General features: G+C 43.0%; 1 protein-coding gene across 1 annotated transcript; it reads right to left on the bottom strand.

The window, feature by feature from the left end:
• Positions 1–9828: 9828 nt before the first annotated feature.
• On the bottom strand, positions 9829–19903 carry nt5dc2 (5'-nucleotidase domain containing 2). Its single transcript, XM_080496367.1, has 14 exons — positions 19466–19903; positions 16132–16316; positions 15965–16039; positions 15819–15874; positions 14912–15005; positions 13879–14007; positions 13431–13491; positions 13221–13323; positions 13024–13125; positions 12367–12448; positions 12148–12234; positions 11249–11389; positions 10947–11011; positions 9829–10555 (listed from the first exon to the last, which is right to left on the bottom strand). The coding sequence occupies exons 1-14, from the start codon at positions 19839–19841 to the stop codon at positions 10294–10296; spliced, it is 1818 nt and encodes a 605-aa protein (XP_080352493.1). The 5' UTR covers positions 19842–19903; the 3' UTR covers positions 9829–10293.
• Between the last annotated feature and the right edge of the window lie 2928 nt (positions 19904–22831).

Raw genomic sequence — 22831 nt, 5'->3', positions numbered from 1 at the left:
AACAGCTGTGGTGTGTGCGTGTGTGCGTGTGTGCGTGTGTGTGTGTGTGTGTGTGTGTGTGTGTGTGTGTGTGTGTGTGTGTGTGTGTGTAGAGGGGCCAGACAAAAGCCTTTAATCACATCACCTCAGAAACAAGGGCCCGTTCCTCAGAGCGGCTCTGGCTCCTCTTTTGTCTTGAAGGAAATAGAGAGGCAGGAAGACGGACAGGAAGACAGGAAGACTCTCCAAGGGGGGCAACAAAATGGAGATCCCCTGCCAATACCCATGTCCTCCGACTCACGGAAACTATAGCAACGTCAACGAAAACCGCAAAAAACTTCCCACAGCAACAAGCCGAGGTGGAAGACATCTTTGTTTGTTTCTATGTTTCTGGGCAACAGAGCTGCAAAAAAAACCTCATGTATTGGAAAGACACAACTATTGCTCACGTGGGCATTGATCGGAGGAGGTCGCAGCAGGTGTAAATAAATGTGGGCCCGTCTCCTCCCACTTTATAATCCAGCCACATGAACTCAATAATTCAGCAGCTGTCTGGGTGGTGGCGAGGGCTCGCAGCAGTGTGTGCAGGCCGACCCTGCAGTGTGGCGCGAGGCGAAGACGTGAGATCATTCATTCAAGCCTCAGTGCCGCTTTCACGGCGGCAGGAAATTTGCTCCCGCGTAAATGGGCGTCGCGTTCATCTCAAAAAAAAGGGAGCAGACGCTGATTAGAAACAGCCGCCGTGCGAGGAGGGTTTCTGCTGAAGAGGCGGATTGTAATTTATCTGCTCAGTTCTCCTGCAAAGAAATTTAATTTTCTACACGTTGAGGTTCAGTTCGTCTGAAGTCAGGCCGGCGCCATAAATCAACACTGTTAACAATGTTCTAGTGTTGCGCTCGCTGTTTAAATGAAGATTGTGGTTTCATTGTGGGGAAATTAATACAAAATGTAAAAGTGGGACTCGATTGATCAAAAAACACATCGTTCTTATTTATGAGAGATACGTGAATATTTAAGGTTTTTGTGGGTCGACGAGGCCAAACAGTGGCCGACTCTCTACAGCCTGTAAGCTGAAAGATGTGACCTGCCCCTGAAAGGGAGGAGGTCAATCCCTCCACAATATTTATCCTACGCCGAGGGTGAACAAACTGCCTGTGGCCACTGTATACATTGTAAATATTTTCCCGATACTTGACTCAACAAGGAGTACACATATAAGTGAGTATTTGTAGAGTTTGTACAGGAGAGAGGGGGGGGGGTGTACAAATATTTAAGGGGAGTGGATATTCAAAGAGGGATTGTGCTTTGAAGCAGGAGGACATAAGCCTGAATTTATCTCTTTGAGTTGTTTCTTTTTCATTCCACTCTTTCAGCTCCAGTGGCTCACGGAGTGGACGCGTGCACGACCGGCGCCGAGGCAGATGTAATTATTTAAAGCCTTTTGTTATTTTTGGTTGGTTCAAATTACCTGTCAAGTCGAGGCGGACGGAACAAAGTCTTTGCGCCTCACTTTGCCGTCACTTCAAAAAAAAAAAAAAAAAAAGAACCCGAAGCAACATTTGAACATTAAATTTAGTTTTTGTTACGAGGCGCCCCCCCCCCCCTTCGCGTCTCCAAGAGTCTCGGCTGCGTCTCGGCGGCTGAAAATAGCACGGCTGAGAAGAAGTTACAGTCTGGATTGTTGACTGTGGATGAGTGGATGAGCTCACTGACCCGTCGTCCTCCGGAGGTCACGTGGCCCCTCGGGCCCCTGGGAGCAGCTACAAACGGCCTCACGCACACGCGGACACACTGTGGCCTTTCATTGCGTCTGCATCCGAGGGCCAGGATGTTATGGTGGATGGGGCAGAAAGAAAAGAGGTGTTGTTGCAATCTGCTCACATCAAATCACACCAATACGATTTTTTTTTTTTTTAACTTTTCAGACGTATGAATATATTTTTGAGTTATTTATGTTCTACTGAATTAATTTCGTTTTTGTTTTGTTTTTTACTAATAACAGCCAGAATTTTCCAAGGATCCACCAATACAATAATAATGGGGCCTGAAATCAATTAATCCTGACAGCCAGTCTTCTTCAGACGATCATAATCCAATAGAGGACGGGCATCACAGCCGCTGGGACATGTCGTCCATTGATCTTTGTTGCAGAGAAAGATCTGTTTCAGTTCTAATGGATTCTCAGTGCCATGCTATCTCTCCGCTGTGTCCCAGGCAGCTCCATGATGGATGGTTCCCCACGACTGAGAAGGACTTTGTCTTCCTGCCAGGTGATCAATAGAGGACTCGCCACAGCCGAGACAGACTCCGGCCCGACACCACTCAGCTTTAAATCCCCGGGCTGCTGGAGAAATGTCAGGAGAGCTAAAGGGTAACTTTAAGTCTCTTTGCTTTCAACTCACACTGGGCACAGTGCATTTTATAGATTTCAGTCCCACTACTGCAAGAAAGGGCCAATTTAATATTTGCTGCTTGTGTATTCCTGAGACGCTCGTCCTGTAAAGGTCAGCAAGAGAAAAAAAAAAAGAAAAAAAAGGGGGTGATCATGAAAGTGGGAGTCTTTATGTTGTAAGTTTGAGTGGTAGAAAGGGTGAGTCTATAGAAACATGAATTTTATTACTGAAATATGTGTTTTACTCATGAGAAGGCAGAGTCACAGCGCCCTCTTCTGGACACCATCTTTCTATCTCTTTTATTGAAAGTCATTCACAATTTCTTTTGGATCCCTTTAACTTTATATTTATAGCTTGTTCAAGAGGTTCTGTTTTTATTTTTGCTGCATGCTGGTGGTTTTATTTTCTGCTGTGCACAGGACAGTAAACATTTTATATCTTCAATGGTCAATTTGTTTTTTTGGGGGTCAAATACAAGAACTACCTGTATATTGTTATCGAACAAATGCAGTCCAGCAAGCGATTGCAATTTGTTCCCTGTTGGAGAAGCGGTTAATCTAAAAGGTTTGGTCAATACCTTCAACATGCACATTTTACTTAAAAATGGCTTTGATTGAACTTGAACAATGCTAACTGCTACACTGCCATGCGATCCCACAATAATAAACATGCACTTTTGTTTATGATGCATTTTACATTTATGTCCTCGTGTCACATTATACATATACGACAATATACTCATTTTAAATTACACGGCCGTCCACAACCTCACTGACCTCATTTCCTCTTCCTCTGTTTGCATCATTTTACATACCATAAAGAAATTTCACCTACATTTTTTAAATCAATAACTAAACATAAATTGTTTTTGGTATTTATTTGAACCATTACTGTGCATATTTTGTCTGTTGTTAAAGGTTGTAAAACTACTGGTGCACCACTTGGAAAAACATTATGCATGATTATCATCACTGATGTTTTTTTGGAAGTAATAACAGTTTTTTTCCCACTTTCTTTTCATGGTTTACTTGTGCCTTCTAAGCCAAACCCATGATAGGTGCACTCAGAAAGAATAGTAAGGGAAATCATCATGGACAGAGTTTGAAGTATCTGCAAAAGCCATTGAGAGAAATATATTCAAACACTGGGTCGTTGTCGGGTTATGACTTGCATCAAATCAAATGTTCAGATTTGATGGTTGTTAATTTCCAGAAAAAGGTGAGTTTTATCTGCAGAGAAACATCCGGCGTCTCTGAAAATGGAGGAAAACTTCTGCACACTTCACAGAGCATCGTGGAAGGCAAGCAGGGTCGATGAATCAGGGGAAACGTAGCTTCATGCCGTCTAGAAGACGGAATATGAGTCATACCGAGCCAATCCATATCTGCAGCACAGAATATTCGACGTTACCTCACAAGGTTATCATGAAAGCAGTTCCTCTGCCTTTCTTTCTTCTGAAAATGAAACACCTCTACAGGGACCTCGCACACAATCTGGTGTGTGGGATCATTCCCCTCCCATCTTGTAACACGGTGGTGCCGAGACATTATGATGCAGAGGAAAGACACATAGTGTTCAGTGTTGTCGACTTCATCTTAGGAAAGAAGAAACTTTTCAATGTACATTCGTGAATATTCATTTGGTTTAAAGAATGAGTCATTTATTGTGAGTGGAGCACCAATGTTGAATTGCACACAAGCAAGAATTAAGTGCAACATAATTACAGTAATTCACGGCAGTGTTAAGCTATAAATATCAAGTCCTATATATATATTCTGTATTCAAAAGGGAAATTAGTGGCTTGGCGTTTATAAAAGGTTGACAGTAAAAAAATGAGGTTTTTAATCTCACCTCCCCTCTATTCATGGAGTTGCACCAAAAATTGATTTGGTTTTGGCCACTTTTTATCTTTCTGGACTTTGAAACAGTGAAAAAGGCAAAAGAGAGCCAGCAGAATGTATAATCAATAGTTTGATATCGTGCTACCTCTTCATACAAACCCTACACGGCAGCAATACTCACAATCATGTGAGGTCAATTTATTGTAACCGCTTGCGGCCCTTTTTGCATTGAACCTGTGAAGCATGAAATAAAATGCAACCATAATGGAACTGCATCTGATTAAACCCTTTAAATCAATGGATTACTGTCTGCTTCATGCACTGAAGACCTGCAGGAAATAGGAGGATTTGAGGGTGGGTTGTTAGTGAAGTGACCAAAAAGCATCCCCATATCGTATTTTTTTTTTAAATACCCCAATAAGCCACTGCCACAAACAACAAATTACATACCGGTGGTGACACACTGAGCATAACTTTTCTGTAATGATCCGTTTGTCGGATGGTTGCTTCTCGGGCCCTATCAGATATGAATAAAACTATAAACCGCAGAGCCAAAGCCTCAAAGCAATGACTGGGCACTTCTTTGAATGCTAATAAGGCTATATAAAAAAAAAAGAGTATGGATGTGAGGCTCTATAAACCAATGCAAATAAAGCTGCGATGAAGCAGAAGGCACAAAGGAAAACTTGTGGAGAAAATGAAGAATGTAAATAGAGACGCCTCAGAGATACAGAAGAGGAGTGAGGGTGACTCATTCGAAGCCCTTCAAAGAGAGAGTACACTTTCCCCCTAATAAGCTGTTTGCAGTCCAGATGACAGTCTCTTCTCAGTGGAGAACGCACATAAATGCAGTCTGCAGATGAATAATTCAACTGGTGGGTGGGCGGTGGGGGGGGGGGGGGGTAATGATGCATCTGATATCTAAAAAAAATTTGTGTTTTTTAAGTATCAATGTGACACTTTAAATATTGTTTGTTTGATCGCGGCTGCAGAAGCTCCAGGATTGCTCTATAATTAAGTTCTCTGTTTGAAATGTGCAACACATTGACTTCCAGAAAAAGAAAAAAAAAAGAAAGAAAGAAGGGCAAGAAACCTACGAGGGAAAAAGCAACACGAAGAAAGCCGTTTTATGAATAAAATATGTCTTGTGTCCAATCACATAATTCGTCTCCGTAACACGTTCTCATTAGAACGACACGCCTTATTGAAAGTAGCAGCCCCTCCCTCACTCGCACACGTTAAGTGGAGCAGCCCTGCACCTCAGAGTCTCAGGCGTCACACAGTCGGAGCTGCAGTTTATAAAAGGGCTCAATCGAATATTGAACATCAGATCGTAACGCGGAGGGGCGAGGAGGATAAGGATTTGCATCTTCACCGACTCGAGCGTTTGACACAGAGCCGAAGGAGCGTCGAACATGTATGATGATGAAAGTGTGTCAGCCAGTGGCCTCACATAAACCAGCATATAAATAATCTATGTGGAATCTGGCGACGCCTGTGTGGAAACTGACTCAAGATGAAAGGAGGAGGAGAAGCAGCAGGGAGGGAAAGAAAGAAAGAGAGAAAGAAAGAGGAAGGGAGAAACAATAGGAAATGATTAATGAAGCCATTAACTGCAAAGCAAAAGATGAATTACACATTTTTTACAAAGAAAACAAGTCTGTGGATACGAAAGAGGTTTAAAAAAAAAAGTGCCATCCGGTTCGTAGCAAAAGTGTAATTAATGAGGTAAATAATAAAGGGAAGCTTTGACCGTTTCTTATTGGTAAAACTGCAAAAACCTGGCAAAAATGCAGCAAAGTAGAGGGAGGTTAAATTAAACATTTAACAGGTTTTGTAAAAAGCAGCAGATGAGGACAGGATCATTTCAGTTTAATATTTAAACTACGACGAGGAAATAAACTATAAATGTTACATTTATTTCACCTCCTTTCTTTTGTTGGCTCAGTAACGTCGTTCTCCGTGTGACTTCTACATTTTCTCTCTCTCAACATTGGCCATCTGCTCTCTGTGTAATCAGATTACACAGAGAGCACCATGGGGCCCCAAGTTCAAATTTGTGCTTACATGCTTAGAAACCTACCCGATAATCCCTCCATGCCCAAAAATATACACGAGAGACGTGTTTGCAGTTGTCATTTCTTGGGCCCTCGTTGGTTTGAAAGATTGTGTGTTAATTGATTTCGTCAAACCCCGAAGGTAAAAGATCTACCAAAACTATTTTGGGGCTAATAGCCATTTAACTCGATTCATTACTGACTAATTGCTCATCGAGTGATGTGTGATTAATGATCACACTACAGCGACTTCGAAATCGTCCTGCTCCAGGACGTTGGCAGCGGCCAATTAGGTTGTTGTCCTGCAGCGTCTCCGCGAATAAGCCGTCGTTCTCACTCTCAAACTGAGGTTTGCTAATCTGATGACTCCACGTTGGTGAACGGGAATGGAAAAAACCTCACGGGTTAACAAATGCACAGTGGTTGTAAAACTGCTTTTGCAAAGGAGCAAGAATAACAACACAGTGATCCAAATCATAACTCTGCACTTTCCTCTGCAGGGGGGGGGGGGGGGGGGGGGGGGGGGTTCTTTCTGTTGTTTTAGTTCTGCAAGGCAGATGGATGGATTATCATCTGCAGCTGGGAAATCAGCATACAGTGAAATACTGAGAGGTCCCATTACATTTAATAATGAAAAAGGACCGCTGTGTGGAGGGACTGCCTGCCGGTGTGAACAAACCTGAGTGCACCGCACTCCCAAGGCAAGTGGGACGACACACATGGAAAGGAAAGGCACTCAGCTGGAAGCGAAGAGTGAAAAGGAAACGAGGTCTAAGGATGAGAGGAAGTGGAAAGAAATACAGGTGAGAAAGGTTCGAAGAGTGGCGTCGATCATATAATATACACTTGTTTTTGAATTTGAAGTGCTCTTTGGGCTTTAATATTCGGTTGCTAGTTGCCTGTGAACCAGATTGCTCCTCCGTCAAGTGACTCAATACACCAACTTGTGGTGCAAACTTGTACTACAAGACTAAATTGGAGCGACTTTTATTATTAGCCGACATGTGTAAACATACCAGCAGATTATCTCAAAATGGTGATTAAATTTACATTACAACTGTGTTTTGTCTTGTTCTGCTGATTCTACAAGGTCTTATTGAAATGCTAGATTACTGTCGCTGTAAAAGTTCAAGATGTATTTCCCATTACAAACAAACAGAATGTGAAGAATCTGCTATCCTATAGTTTTAAACATGCCACATTTTTACATCTAGCAATACCACTTTTCACCACTAGTTGTTTGTGATAATCCAACGCAAGTGCGTCAACAGCCCAAATAGTAGCATAATAACTTTATAATCACATTTATGACAATATTTCCATTAAAAACCAAATGAATATATAATCAAAATATTCCATTCAAATAGTTAAATGGAAATTTGGAAGACAAAAAAACAATTTTAATACCGTTTTCTTTATAACAATGCCTCCTGGTGCAAAACGGGTGGAAAAACGTATTTCAGAGGCAGCATTTTTCAACTTGCTTGCTTTTTTTTTTTTTACACCATCGATGAGGTGACCAGCTTTCACTACTCCATTGCTGATCTCTTGGCTCAGATCTGAGTGTTGGCTTATGTCTCCAGTCAATAAACAGAATTTACCTCTACTGAAAAAGTGCACTTACTATGTTTGTTGTAATTTTTGTTAAATCCAGTAGTCTGTTAGTGAGTGTTTTATTTGTTGATCACAAGTGTAAGGGAGACCAGCTGCTATGAAGAAAATTGAAAGCCAACACTGACAGCTTCTTTTTGTTCAGACGCAGACTTGTTCAGTGAAAGGCACGGAGCCATGAAATAAACCGAAACACCAGTCAGCCCTGCAGAAACGCAGATACGCCACTGAAGATCACATGAAGCATTCAATAAACAACGAAGCGTTTGTAGCTCCACTACCGACGAGCACATATCGGCGTTGTTGGTTTGAAAACAAAACTGGGTTAAATAACCATCATCCACCACTTCTATCAGAAAACAAGTCATATCCTGTGTCTACTTGTAAGCGAGCTACAAAAACCTCCAGATCCGTCTCCTTTCTTAACATAGTTTGATTTCACACGACTTAAAGTAGGTCAAACGCAGCGCGTGAGTAGTGCAGTGTTCTCCTGCCCAGACTCCAGTACATTACGTAATGGGGCATTGGGAGACCCACAGCCCGGGACTTCCACTTACACCAAACATCCAAACGCAGCATCCGACGGCGCCGAACACGGGACACAATGCGGAGCCCACCAGCAGGCGAGCCAGAGGAGGTGGTTGACGAGCACAAAGATGCAGGCTATTACTCATGCTGGAGGGTCAAACGAGAAAAAAACAGGACATCCAGCAGGTCCCAGGAGTGGGAAGTTAACCTCAAGCAGATCAATAGAACACGGCATGCTTTAAATCAAGAGAAAATGTCACGGTGTCATCAAAATCTACGAACCCTGACAGGAAGTGTCACGCTGCAATTAATCACAGTGTCGGATTGTGTCACAAGGTACTCAAAACACCATCCATCCTCAGGTACAGGGAGCATATGGTTATATTAGTCACAGAAAAAAGGAAGCATTTTGAAATGGTTTCTCAAAGGAAAACCGACCGCATTAGCTGCGGAATAAATGTCTGCAATGCATAACTTGATTAGCTACTCCCATTATCTTTCTAGTCAAAGAAATCGCTTATCAAGTGGTTATTTAGACAGTTCAGTACTCAACACTTCACTCCTATACTATATATTCCATCTCATAGTATGTTCCAGAAGTGAAATATACCGCGTTTCCTTTTTGAAAATTGCACACACAGTTCATTGTAGCTGAGAGATGTGTAAAGATCAATTATAGGATAAACCATATCAAATCCAATCAGCCCCAAGATAAAATAGAAACAAAAAAACCTTTTAAGCATGTTTTTGTTCGGTCAAACAATTGTGATATTTGATATTTTAGTTAAGAAATAGAAAATATGTTTCAAAGTAATTTTCCTGTGCAAAATCTGCAAAAAGATAAGTTCTATATTTGACATGCAAATGCAAAAAAGAAATCAATTGTATGCACACTGGGTCTCTTTTGAAAACAAACTTTTGCAACTTCCTGGCACAACACGGCTGAAATAGCTGCTCTGCACAAACAACAACACTGAAGCTAAACTCGTGTTTGTCATTGATCCACAGTCGATATTAAAACGCAGCATGCACTCACGTCGTTACTTTCCCACATTGCACGGAAATAACGTACAGAAATAGCAGCAGCTCATCCCCGGACGGGACAGCAACACAACAGCTTCAACCATTAAAGAGTCTGTCTGGATGCTTCAAAGTCCAAAACTCCTCCGACACACAAAAACAAGCTGGATGTGATGAAGAGACCCGGTGTGAGTGTGTGTGTGTGTGTGTGTGTGTGTGTAGCTACCTTCTCTCTGTAGTCTTGATGCAGGCAGGCGGGGAGTGAATGAATCCGTGATGTTGCGTTCAGGCGGTGATGAATGGATGCTGCTGCCATAGCAACCAGCCCACCAATCATATAAATGGAGGACAGTTTATGAGGGGAAACATCTTCGGCGGCACAAACCCACTCACTGGACGTATTTTATTCATCAGAGTTTATTCTCAATGCAACACAAGACAGATTCAGGTCCACTCATTGACCTTCACTGTAACTTATTATCACAATTTGTCTGTAGAGTGTTACAAGGTTAAAAAAAAAAAACATTACATTGTAAGACATCCTCCCAGTATAAATTGTGCGACAGCAGCTCTGTACACCAAGAAATCCACTGTTTATTTGAGGCAGAAGCCAGATTGTCTGTCAGTTTGGCAGCACAAGCGTGTGTAGAAGCACATGCTTGTGCTCCAGCGCCCTCTAGTGGAAGCATTGGGAAAGTGTTGAACTTTGCTCCTCCTTCTTGAAGGGGAATTGTGCGGAAACTTCTTAGGTATAAAAAAAACAAAAAAACTAATCTCTCTAAAAACATATCCTCGGGCAATTTCAATTGTTTGCCAGGCCCCTAAAATACAAAGTCCTTTCAGTCAGTGAGGAGAGCTCAGCTCTCATCTGATGTGCGACATCTCCTCCAGGAACGGCGTCTTCATGCAGCCCGTGCAGAGCTGATCCATCCACAGCGGCGCTTCGTGTTGCAGAGGGGTGCGGCGGGGGTAGAAGGTGTACGACAGGTCGTAGTTCAGGAGGCAGCTCAGGGAGGCCATGTAGATGTCCGAGAAACGACACAGACGCCGGGAAAAGTACGTGGGGTTGTGGCCCGTCCTGAAGATGCTGCCAAACTGAGGGTTGTACAAATTCTTTATCATCGCCCTGCAGCACAGAAAAAGAAAAGTCATCATCACGCATCAAGATTATTCAGCGAGTAGATCAAATTCATTTAAAACTTACTTCAGCGAAAGTCTTATTAGTAAAACAGTATTCAAATATATACACACACACACGTCACTACAGCTATTGTATTTTTCTAACAGCACTTATAATTATCAATGCATTAAAACCAACTTTTCAACACATCTGGTGTAGTTTCAAGTAAATTTTATACACTTTAATGTGAAATTCACACAACTGAAAAGCAGTATTTTATTTTTTCAAAAGAAAGTCTGTAAGTACATGTGCAGGCATTTGAGTAAACAGACTCGTTGTGAGTCACTGGGTTCACTGGGAGGTTCTCCAGTGGCGACGTAAAAACACTTTGACTCACCGGAGTTCATCTCGCTCCTGCTGCCACTCCCGGAAAACCTGTTGAGACTCCTGGTCTCTGTGGATCTAAGACAAGGAAGAGCAGTGGGATCCAAAATATCTTTAGAAACACAAGAAATTACCCCAATATTGATAAAGAAAATGTTTTTTTTTAAACTAGATAATGTCTTGTTTGTTGTTCACAACTGATTCATATGAACACATTCAGGTGTGTACAGTTATGAACGAGCCCACTGGGCTAATGTTAACGTCCGGGGCTTTTTAGCCGCGTACGCAGAGTTAAACCAGAGATCAGCTCCTCACCTGCAGCTGCTCCATCAGGCCGGTTAAAGCCTGCAGCCACGTGAGGCTCAGAGCATACCGGTGGGTGCTCACCACACTGGTTTCGTGCTCCAGCTCGGGTACGATGGCGGCCGTACGCCAGCCGTGTCGCAACATCAGGTCCTGGAAAAGAAAGACGTGCCGTGGGCATAGACTCACGCGTGCAATTTAAACTTCTTTGCACCGTGCAAGACCGGACAGTTTAGAGACAGTATCTTTGTTTTAACAGCGCAGTCTTTCTTTGGAGAGGGAAAACCAGCTTCCTGTGTGCTTCCTCGCGACACGCCAGTGGGTCGAAGTAGGTCACGTACACGTTACAGGAAGTGGCTGGTAGCTGTCAGCAACTCAAGCCAAAACACGGAGGATCGGCTTTCAGCGGCTCGGCTGCAAGGCATTTATTTTTCATGGGCAGATTCCTGAAGTGGAACATTTGATCCATTTATTCAATTGTGACATTTTCTCTTGCCACTGAAGATAATTGAATGTTTAAAAAAAATGCTTTTCTTTTTCATTATATATACACATTCTCACAGTGCAGTAGCTTAAGCTATTCACTTGATATTTTTTAAAACAGTAATGCCACCTGGTGTTCAACTATTTTTTCCCTCTCTCTGCCCCCTCCCCTCTTCCCCACTACTTCCAGAGTTGTGCAAGTGGTGGAGACAGTGAGCTGGCTACGTGTAGATCTGCATGCATGAAAAGAAACTTTTAAACTAATAATAAATGCGTCACATTGTTGAGACGTGAAAAAACAACGGTTCCCACTGAGAAGTCCCGTTTCCCACCAGTACAACTTGAGGATATATGAATCACGGCCCTGTAAATGGTTAGGGGGTCTGTTAACAGTTAACCGCCCGAGGTTTAGAACTTTTGACACTCACAGCCAAGTCACTGTAAAGGTGGTCGCCGAAGTACAGCACTCTGGACCCTCGCCATCCCGTCAGTCTGAGAAAGTCGTACAGGTTTCCCTGAAACACAACAGACATCCAGAAACACACAAAATACAAGCAAGCACTTGTGAAAAACAACACAGTTACGGAGAGAAATAAGGGCAATTACTGCAATGTTCCACAGGCAACGTCTACTGGAGCGTTACCGACCTGCTTGTAGATCTGCCCTTTGTCCAGACTCTTTATCTTCTCCCAGCGCAGGTCTCCATTATCATCCAAGCGTCGGAAAGGTCTGCAAAGGCAACGGGTTTAAGGAGGAGGCTGCTGAGATTATTGTTACAGATGGTGACTAATCATAGTCGAGGTTTACTGACTGTGTTTCGCTCCTGGACTTTCATCAGTTTGCAAAGTTTGCGTCAAATGGGAAACACACATTTTGTTTTATTTCTTACACGCTGCACGTCCGCTAACACAATCTCTCCTGAGCACACTCAAGATACCATTTGCAACCACTAATTAATCCAACATACAAGGAGATTCCGCACACGGAGAATATGCAAACAAGTACAGAGGGAGGCGACAAGACCAGGGTTCAAACACAGGGATTCTTCCTGTGAACTGTGAGCGGTGACCAGCGTTTTTAAAATCACTTAGTGGATATTTATTTGTACCGATGAATTTCTGTCACTTGCACATTCGTCAATATTTACTTAGAAAGTCTTTGCGCAATACTTTGGTGTGTGCACATGGGTGAGGATAATACTCTTGCCGTGTTGCACTCGGTTTTGAAAAGTGGCTTTTTTTAAAATTCCGTTGGTCCCTTTCATCAGCCTTTCGCTTACAAGCAGACAAGCAGAAGTGACTCACTTAACACAGTCCGTGAAGAAGTGGGGTTTGTCCGCCTGCACGATGACCACGTCGAAGAAGTCCCTCCATTTCTTTCCTGCCATGTGCGTCATTCCTTTGTCCCTGCACACATAATAAACAGAACGCACAGTCAGTGTTTATCTTCGTTATGAGTTTGAGGAACTGCGGAAACTGAAGCGAGGGAGGCCGGGACGCACACGAAGCTGAAGGGGCTGTTGGTAATCAGGAACAGCTTCTTCCCTTGGCTGACCAGTCGATGCAGAACAGCGTCGGTCTCTTCGCCACGTTGGATGAACTTGCCTACCAGGTCAAGAAAACCTCAGTTTGTGATTTTTTTTGTTGTTTTTTTTCCCCCACATGTGCAGAGCTGATGTTAAAAACTGGAACAAAGTAAAAGTAGAACTCACCAAGATCTTGCATGACCCACTTATACATGTAGCCTTTGAGATGAACCATGCCAATAGCTTCCTGAGGGATAAACATGCAATTGTTAATGTTGCATGACTTAAGTTTTTCTTCATCGGGACTCAAATCAGAAGGAAGAAAATGACCTTTTTTTTTCCTTACAAAACCTGCCGGTTTGCTTATTTTCTCAAGAGGATATTATGACGACATACAGGCATGTCTGTAACTAAACGCCCTGGCACGTGGAGGAAGAGCCTATTATTCTTCCTTGCTCTGCCCAGGAGGGTCTTTTCTGAGAGTTCAGCAGATTCCTTGAGGCCCCGGCTGAAGACCGTCTGTACATGTATACAGTCAAACCCTGGGTCACTGTGGGACGCAGCGTGAGCTATGTGGGCGAGGCCCCGCTCTGAAACACACGTTGTGAGATTTAATCCGGCGAGTGAAACTCACAGAGATGTCCTTGAAGAGGTGAACTGGATCGTAGTCGATGTCGTTCGTGATGAAAAAATCATTGACCACAGCCAACAGGGTCATCTCCGGGATTGAGAAGATGTCCATGAACTGCTTCACTCTCGGCCCCTGCATAAAGACGACACGAAATAAATCCAGTTTTCTGGACGAGGAACCTAAATTTGATTTGCTTTATTAGAAACCACTTTTAAGAACACGGCCGCAGGCTTTACAGGCTTTACAGGCTTTCCCATAAACAAGGGACCGACTCCTCAAACGAGATTAGAAGCACACTAAAAGTATTTGAACGAGACTGTTTCAAGGGGGGATTAGGAGGAGGCTGGAGGCAGACTTCCCGTTGAAGGGTGGACCATGAAAGACGTGACGACAGACAACTATTTATGTCTGATTCCAACAAGCAGAGAGTCCAAATTGCTTGTAGTTGGTAGGAATGTCCGTTTGACCTCACCGGCTGTCAGATTCAACAAGCGACCCTTTACTTTTTTTTTTTGTCACTGACTTAGTGGGAAATCCAAACTGAAAACAAACGTTAAGTTTTCACAGGACAAGAACTGCGCCTTCCAGACGATTAATGTGAAAACTTTAAAAGTAAAGAAATGCGATTACAGGAGATACCGTGAGGATTGAGTCAGCTCCATGTTTGGTGGTGACCAGATGAGATTATAGTATTTCGTTAAATCCCGTCGTGTCAAAAAGGGATTTTACATCTGTGGCTCACCAAATACTATTCAAGGATGAAAATCACATTTTGCATGATAATACAAAAAAAAAAAGTGTGCTGGATATCCCTATACATTTAAACACATTACTCACACTTTGGATTATGACAAAGAGACATATAATAAACATTCACACATGCAGGGAATTTTACAGACACGATGTAACCTCGAGCACACGTAAGGGAAAACATGCAAACTCCTTGGTGTGAGGTGAAAGTAGTAGCCCCGATAAAACGACGACACTGTGCTTCATGATGTCAAATGTTTGTTCTGTAAAAATGTTTCCCCCTCACCTTCCCATAGAAGCCGCTGTCCTCCGCCAGGGGGATGTGAAAAGTCCCCCCATAGAGCTGCAGGACCTCCTCGTCCGACACCGGGCTCAAACCCCTGGAAGCAAACAAATGCGATTTGCCCTTCGATTTGTCTGGAACCTTTACGGCCAAAAAGAAACATTTTGGCCACTTTGCATCAAGTGCAATTTTAAATACTTTCACTCTTTCAAACTAAGATAACACAGTAAACAATTAGTTTTACTGAAAGAACAAAAATGGTGTGTTTTTACATTTTTTAAGACTCACTTACTTTTTTTGGTTTATGTTTCCCGTTAGTTTTTGCTATTTTTGTCATTTTTAGCTATTTTTTAACTTCTTCACCATGGCAGTTACCCAATAAGCATTTTTCCATTTGACCTTTCTCTACCTTTTTTGTGGTTTTTGCCATTTTAGAACTTTCAACGTTACTTTTTTTTGGTTCAAAGAGAGACATGACGCATATTTTGAGTCCTTGTGAAAATGAGTGTTTTGCAGATGAGGTGAAAGCTCCGGGGGCCAAAGCCTCTAAAGCCGCAGGTTGCAGAATCCCTGCCCTCGACACTTTAATCTTACGAAATGAGTTTACGCCACAGAATGGTGCACCGAGACTCGTAGAAGCAACTGGATGAACATTTAATGCAAGAGTGACTGAAACTATCGGAACTGTCGAAATAAAAGGCAGATTAACACCATAACACAATGTGGACCACAATAACTGTGACTTTAAAACTGATAATTTTATATAATGTCCCTTTAAGACAGAGAATTTAAAAGAAAAATAGCTGGTGTTGCTTAGATGATTAAAAAAATGTCAAGTTATATATTTACATTATGATAAGAGTGTGGGATTTCCTTTTTTTTTTTTTTTAATAAATCACAAATCACTTACCGATACACCGTTCCTTTCTGGATGTAATGGAAAGCATCGATCTTCATCAAGAGACCCTATAGAAGGAGACAATAAAGCGTTACAGAGGTGAATATCGGCGCAATGAAACCACATATTTATCTTATTTGTGATTTAAAAGCGTTTACCTTTTGGATGTCATAGTGAAGACCCCGGGCAGTGAAATTGGGGATGTAATCATATTTACATATTCCCTCCGGGTACTGCGGGAGCCAGAGGGCCAGACAGGATCAACAAACATAAAAACGTCTGTAACTAACGGCAACGAATTTAAAAGAAGAAGTGAACGACGCACCTTAAAGTGCTCGATGAGGAAGGTCCGCGCCTTGTTGAAGATCATGGTGTTGAGCGCGTTGGAGTAGATGGCCAGCGTGTAGTCGTAGTCGAAGCCGTAGATGTCCACCTCGGCCAGGTTGACCTCGTTGTTGGAGTAGATGGTGGAGGCGTTGAGACTTTTACACGCACCGGGCGGGATCAGGTCTGGGCCGGGAGGGACACACAGGAGGGCCTCGTCAGGTTTAAGATTCAATCAGAACAACAACGGTTAAGTAACATGAGGGTTGATGCGGTGACATCATTAGAAAAACGTGCGGGGGGGAGAACACAGGGCGTCTTGATTCGGGGCAGGGAAATCCTTCCAACATACTTCAATCAGCCAAATGAATTACTTGAGACCACAGGAAAATAACAGTAATCGTATTTGTAAATTAGCTGAAATTGGTTAAAATGAGGATCTAAATCCTGCTGGAGGTTTTTGTGGCTTAAATATGTGTGCAGATTTTGCTGTACGACGATTGAATCAAGTTGTTTGAACAGTTGGACATTTCCTGCACCATTGAACAACTTATCAGTTGAAAATACTTATTAACTTGATTTCAGGGTCATAAAACCATTGAATGTGCGTTAATGGAAAAAGTTGAGAACTACGAATGGTCCTTTTTCATAAATGTGTCCGTCTTGATTCCCATTAGTGAACTTGACCTCATTTGGCCTTTATGAGGATGAAGGTTTTGCAGCATTAATCATTACTTGCAAGCTTGTATTTCTTGTGATCAAGGCTTTAGCACTAACAACTCCTGTAATTCATGTTTTGATGCCTTTTCTTTTTCCTCAGTCAAATGTGACGTTTTGTGTTTTTCCGCAGAAAAACCCGCACATACTTCAACTGCTGTTTTCAGTCCTGTACTTTTCTTCCCTTCTATCCCAAAGGGCAGAAAATCTTCCACCACTGAGCCTGGCTCTTGCAAATGTTTTTTTTCCCCCCCTTATTAAAAACAGGAGTTTTTTTCCTTTCTGCAGTCGCTTATGATCGCTCATGTGGAATTGTTGGGTTTTGTTCTTTGCAAAAGTGAGATGACTGTCGTATTTGGCACTGCATAAATAAACCTGAACTGAACTGAATTGAATTCGGGGCGGCTGGCAGGCTCGCCGGAGGTTGTGCAACGTTGCAATTGTGACTCGGTTTAGAAGTCTACCGACTCGTAACCAAAACTGCAAAAGGACATTTTGTACCGTGTGTTTTCCATTTCATTTAAAGAAAAGCATGAGATCATCGATTACCGCTTCAACGTGGTTTGTTTATCTGCCCCACTGTTATGATAAGGAGTCCCGGAGCGAGCGCATGCATGAAGAGTAAACAAGTTACTCATAACTGGTTCCCAAGTCGGTCTTGCCACTGTTGGTTGACCTCTGACAGAAAGTAGGTCAGGACCTTTTGTCCCGGGACAAGTTTAGCGGGGGCTGCATCTGGACAGGAGACACACACACCTACCAACCTTGGGGCCAGTCCCCCCCCCTGCAGCCTCGCCACTCCTGAAATGAGCCTTTCTTCCCACGTCGAGTCACATGTGAAGACGGATTAGATCCGTGAAATTGCAGACTTAACTGAGAATGCATGACCCGGAGTTAATTAACACTGATTGTGTTGAGGAGAATTAGTGTGCAGAGTCAGGAAGTACTTTCTGTCTCAATAAACAAGCTGAAACATGTCCACATATATTATGTAATGCAAGAACTCCCAAAAAAAAAAAATATTCAGATGTTAAATTTTGGCTTTACTAGTTTATAAATGCATTTCTAGAAAATAAACAATGCAACTCTTCCAAATAGGATTATAAAACGGTGTTGTTTGCATACGAGTGCATCAGTATTAAAAACAGTAATATCACTGAGGAGGAGCGATATGTTGTTTTACTTTCATCACACTTTGTGGACACACTTATTTAGAAGGGAGTTTGCGTGTAGGTTTCAAAAGTCGTAGTAGTGTGACACTTACAAACCTCAGGCAGTAAATATATTCTCCTTAACGTAGCTTAAAGCCTTGGATTCATAACTTTACATAATGGATGGTGTCGTGTCAGTAAAATTCACTTCCAATGTTTAAGTTTAAGCATCTTGTTGCTGCAACTGTCTCAAGTATACACAGACACTCTGCTGGATCTCATCTACATTAATAACTCATCACATCATAATCCTATTAAGTTCTTTAAAAAAAACTGTCTGGTGATGATGCATTTCACAGATAAATGGATTTTACATCAGTTATACAACAGCTAAAAATATCTTAGAATAATATTTCAACTATTCATGAACATTTAAAACACATTTTGAGACGCAAATGCATAGCCACAAAGAGCTTTAATCAGATATATAACTTATGAGGAGTGTAACTGGAGAAAAGAGAATCTTGGAAGATCTCGCACACACGCAAAACCTGAAATAATGTGGCACATTTATCTTGGATTTAAACTCATGGATTTAATTCACCTCGGCTTATTTCATCCAACGAGTGTTGCTGCTGCTGTTGTCCTGCACATTTCTTTCATGCGTCTGTGCTGAAAGCAGGGCTGGGCAGCAAGACCAAAACAAACAACTGCACAAAGCAGATTATTTTTGCACCAAACAGGAACTCCATGGGTTTGTCTTCTCTCAAACACCATCATGTAATATAATAATCTAAATCAATTCTAACTGACTTTAGAGATTTCTTTTATTTGTTATGATAATTTCTATTAGTGAAAAAGGTAAACAAACAAACAAAAGCTTTGAAGGTGACACGAAGGCTCCCAAATGTTTTTTTTTATTATTTTGCAATGTGCAAAATCACGTTTTAGTAAAACCGTGGCAAGTTTCGACACGTTTGCACGTCTGCCTCTGGAGAATGACTGATGTTTTTTTTTCCTAATTACGCACAAAACAAGTCAATACAACAACCGTGTCATTTACCAGACGAGTCTGCTGCAGACAGCAAAAACTCCACGTATACGCTGAACATGGCAAATTCAAAATGTGCATAAACAAGTGTTTTGTTTTAGGGTGTTTTTTCCCCCCTTCCTGTAGAAATAAAAGAGGAACTGGTGCAGTTTGGTAAAAAATTAAAAAAATTAAAAAAAGTTGACCCTGAAATAGCGCAGAAGCGCGAGGACACGCTCGCTGCCATCTGTCCGACCCGGGATGAAGACAATCCCTCAAACGGACAAAATGTCTCCGGTGTCAAACGGATAAACGGTCGATGTCTGGTTTACGTGCGGGTGTGCGGGTGAGGACAAAAGAGGGTGCGTGTGTGTGTGTGTGTGGGGGGGGGTGGGGGTGGGGGGTGTTAATGACGGGGACACCCCCCTAGTGCTTACCGTGCACCAGCCGCCTCATTTCATTGTAGCGGCTCCACAAGTACGACCTCTGGTCGCTGGGAGCCGCGGTGGACGTGTAGGAGCGCCTCCGGACTTCTGCGCCCCCGGGGGGGGCGCCCCCCACTGCCACCGGCTCCTTGGCCCGCTTCTTGTCCGCGGCGGGCGCGCCGTGGGGCGGATCGCCGCACGCGGACGCAGACGCGTCGTCGCCAGCGGGTCCGACCGACGCGCAACCGCAGCGGCCCTGCGTGGGTTCCCCGGACCGCCCGCACGTCGTGGACAGTCCGCTGGCTCTAGGGGACCGGACCACCGGGGGGGTCCTGCACCCCGTCGCCCACAGTGTGCGTGTCAACGTACCGACCGTCTTCAGAGACATGATGTCTGCAGATGTAAACAAGCCTGATCACCGCTGCTGCTGCTGCCGCTGCTGCAGGCGGATCATCCAGCTCACATGAAAACATGCCCTGCTTTGAAAAGCAGCGTGGGCACGCCCTGAACCGAACCGGCCCCTCCTTTTAAAGGGGAGGGTCTCATCAACCCCCCCCCCCCCCCCCCAACCCACACCCCCTGACCAATAACAACCTCACCGTCCACTGACTCCACTCTCATGGAACTTTTCTCTCTGATTTCAGAAGGTTTTTTTCGAGCCTCCAGATGGATTCAAGACTCCTCTTTGTGCTCTCAGCTCCAGAGGATCACTACTCTGGCCTGGGGGGCCCCGGAGAACTCGGAGCCCCCCCCCAAAACAACAACAACAACCTCTGCATCAGGCTGCTTTTGTCAACTTTGCATGTCTGTTTGCATGTCTTTTTATTTTCCCTTTTTCCACCTTATAAGAAAAACAAATTTCATCTTGAAGTTGAAACATGGAAAAGCGCGTAGGAAGAAGCTTGTTAAAATAACACCCCCTCTCCAGCCAGTTTTCATCAACCGATCACATATTCACAACCACAAAACAAAGCAAATAAAGCAAGTAAGTCACTAAGCAGATAAATAAACAGACTGCAGCAATGAAAGGATCGAGTGCCTAGTCCACTCTATATGAGGAAGCATAAGACCCGTGAGACAAAAAACAAAAGACTCCAATCCGACCCAGAAAACGACTGAGCAAATTGTAAGACCTGCAATAAAACCACTATATATATAAATAAAGTGTCAATAAAAACTTTTAAAAAAAGAGTATAAAAACTAAAAGAAAGTTGGGAAGAAAACAGACAACCACTGATACTCATGCAGTACATTTGTTGCGACAAGAAATGTCCCAACACAGTTAAAGTGTATATAAATGTCCTGTTTATCGTGCTTGTCTACCAGAGTCACAACTACTATAGTACTCATTCCCTGTTTATTTATAAGCACAAGTGCGAGACCTGCTGGTTAAATAAGGATCGAGCAGATCGGAGCATAAACCAAAGACAAACTGACTGAATACTAAACTTCAGTAGTTAAACATTCACATAATAGAGCGCCAGGTTTGTATATATAAATTTTGACACGTTAATGCGTAAACCTCTTTATTCCCTGTTGCACTGTAAAATAACGTTTGGCATTGCATGTAGTGGAGTACAAGTGTAAAGTAGAAATACATGGATGTGCTGTGGATTCTCCAGGAGACTCGGGCTGGTTGTTGTTGTTGTTGTTGTGCAGAGTTGAGGTCGTGTTGGATCCCAGCCTGCACTTGACTGAGTTAAAACATGGAAGAATCTCTGGTTCGGCGCTCGGAAAGCAAAAGGCTTGAAAAGAATGAGGTGCCGAAGCAGGAAGTCGTGGTGTTCCTGCAGGCTAATTGGAGGTTCATCAAAGAAGCGCGAAAAGGGAAGTAAATGGCAGCTTGAAGAGGCCTCATACCGATCAACTGACCTGAATGAGGCCGTGCTTTTCATTGGAAAGACAAAGAAGGAGTCTTGACAGCGTCCCCCTGTGATTCCCGCCATTCTCACACGCCTCGCCTGTTGTTTATCCAGCCCGGCTCGGAGGCCCCCCCACCTCCCCTCCCCACCTCAAGAACCTTTCCTCCTGTTTCCAACTGGTATTTTGCTGCTGTTGTGGAGAAACGACGGGCAGAACGTCAGCGTGTGATTTGATGCAGTGGGAAGGTGACACATTTATTTCCTTAAATCACAACTTGAGTGTGACCGATCGCTTCCCACCGCAGCGAGGCGAGCTTTTTAAAGCCTCCTCCGATCCGCCGAGGCTCAAACTGTTAATATTCTCAGGTTGTGTTTTGTTATTGGCAGGATGAAACGCAAGGGGATGAAGGCGTGTGTGTTTACGGGAACTCTTTGAAGGCCTTGCAGTGAATCCTCCTGGGGTCCGACGGAAGGAGAGATATTATTATTATTTTTAATTTAGGGTATGGTTGTGATACTTTTTTTTTTTGTTTAGTGTCTGAATTCTTCCCTGTTATCCCAGTTGAATCCTTTTGAAATTGAAATTAAAATGAGAGCATTGGAAAATCAATCTTCCACTATTTTCTTTTTTTCTTTTTTTTTTTACAATAAGGTTGACAAAGGTTTGTGGTTTCTTTGAATTTCTTTTATTTATTAATTTTTTTAAAACATGGGTTCACAAAGTCGCTCTCTTTCTCTGATGGAACGCCACAGACGATGGAAAACATCTGCTCTTCCTTTCTGGGTATCAGTGTTGTGTTGCCGTAGCTGATGAGGGCAATGTAACTCGCCCGGGGACTAATTAGAAATGGCAGTTGGATTTAAATGCAGCTCCTCTCTTCTTTGTACTTTCTACACAGCGCAATTTAATGCAAAAGCTAAGCAGGGGGTTAAATCTGACCCAGGAGCTGGATATTGGACGCCCACTGACACACAGTTCAGGTCAAAGCAGTAAAAAGAAATAGCTGTTGACAACATGTTGAAGCTGCGTCGTCCTACAGGCAGTTATTTGGAAAATGACCATCATCGTCTGGTTGCCTAGTAGCAGTTTTAATGCGGGACGTGTACTCTCCAATGCATCCGGGGACATTCTGACAAACATGGATCGAGGACAGAGGAAACTAGATTAGTGTGTAATCGTGGCTTATCTGTGTGATTACAGGAGCTTCAGTACGCAAAGTAAAAATCCATCTGTGGTCATATTGCACTGCAGTCAAACTGCAGCGTTTTGCCTACATTCTGTTCAGTTGGTCAAGTTGTGAGGAGGCGACTGTAAAGTTCATCTTAATGTACAATGACAGGTCAGCGCTGTGGACGAATATAGATGTTCACTGGTAACCAATTCGTCGCTCTAAAGGCAGTAAACTTAACTCACAACATGTCAGATTTCTTAAACCTTGACACAACAATCCTCTGCAGTTCGCCAAGTCACTATTTGTCTCGTGTCTGATTAAAAATGCGACAGGTTTGACAACAA

This window comes from Blennius ocellaris (genome assembly GCF_963422515.1).
Source record: "Blennius ocellaris genome assembly, chromosome: 5".
NCBI lineage: Eukaryota > Metazoa > Chordata > Actinopteri > Blenniiformes > Blenniidae > Blennius > Blennius ocellaris.
The sequence above is the reverse complement of the archived record's forward strand: the minus strand, read 5'-3'. Positions and strand labels throughout refer to the sequence as shown.

Coding starts and splice junctions, on each gene's coding strand:
- nt5dc2 (XM_080496367.1), bottom strand. CDS start 19,841: ATGTCTCTGAAGACGGTCGGTACGTTGACACGCACACTGTGGGCGACG. Junction 13,126..13,220: donor AACAGCCCCTTCAGCTTCGT/GTGCGTCCCGGC, acceptor TTATGTGTGCAG/GGACAAAGGAATGACGCACA. Junction 11,390..12,147: donor ACCTTTACAGTGACTTGGCT/GTGAGTGTCAAA, acceptor TTTCTTTTCCAG/GACCTGATGTTGCGACACGG.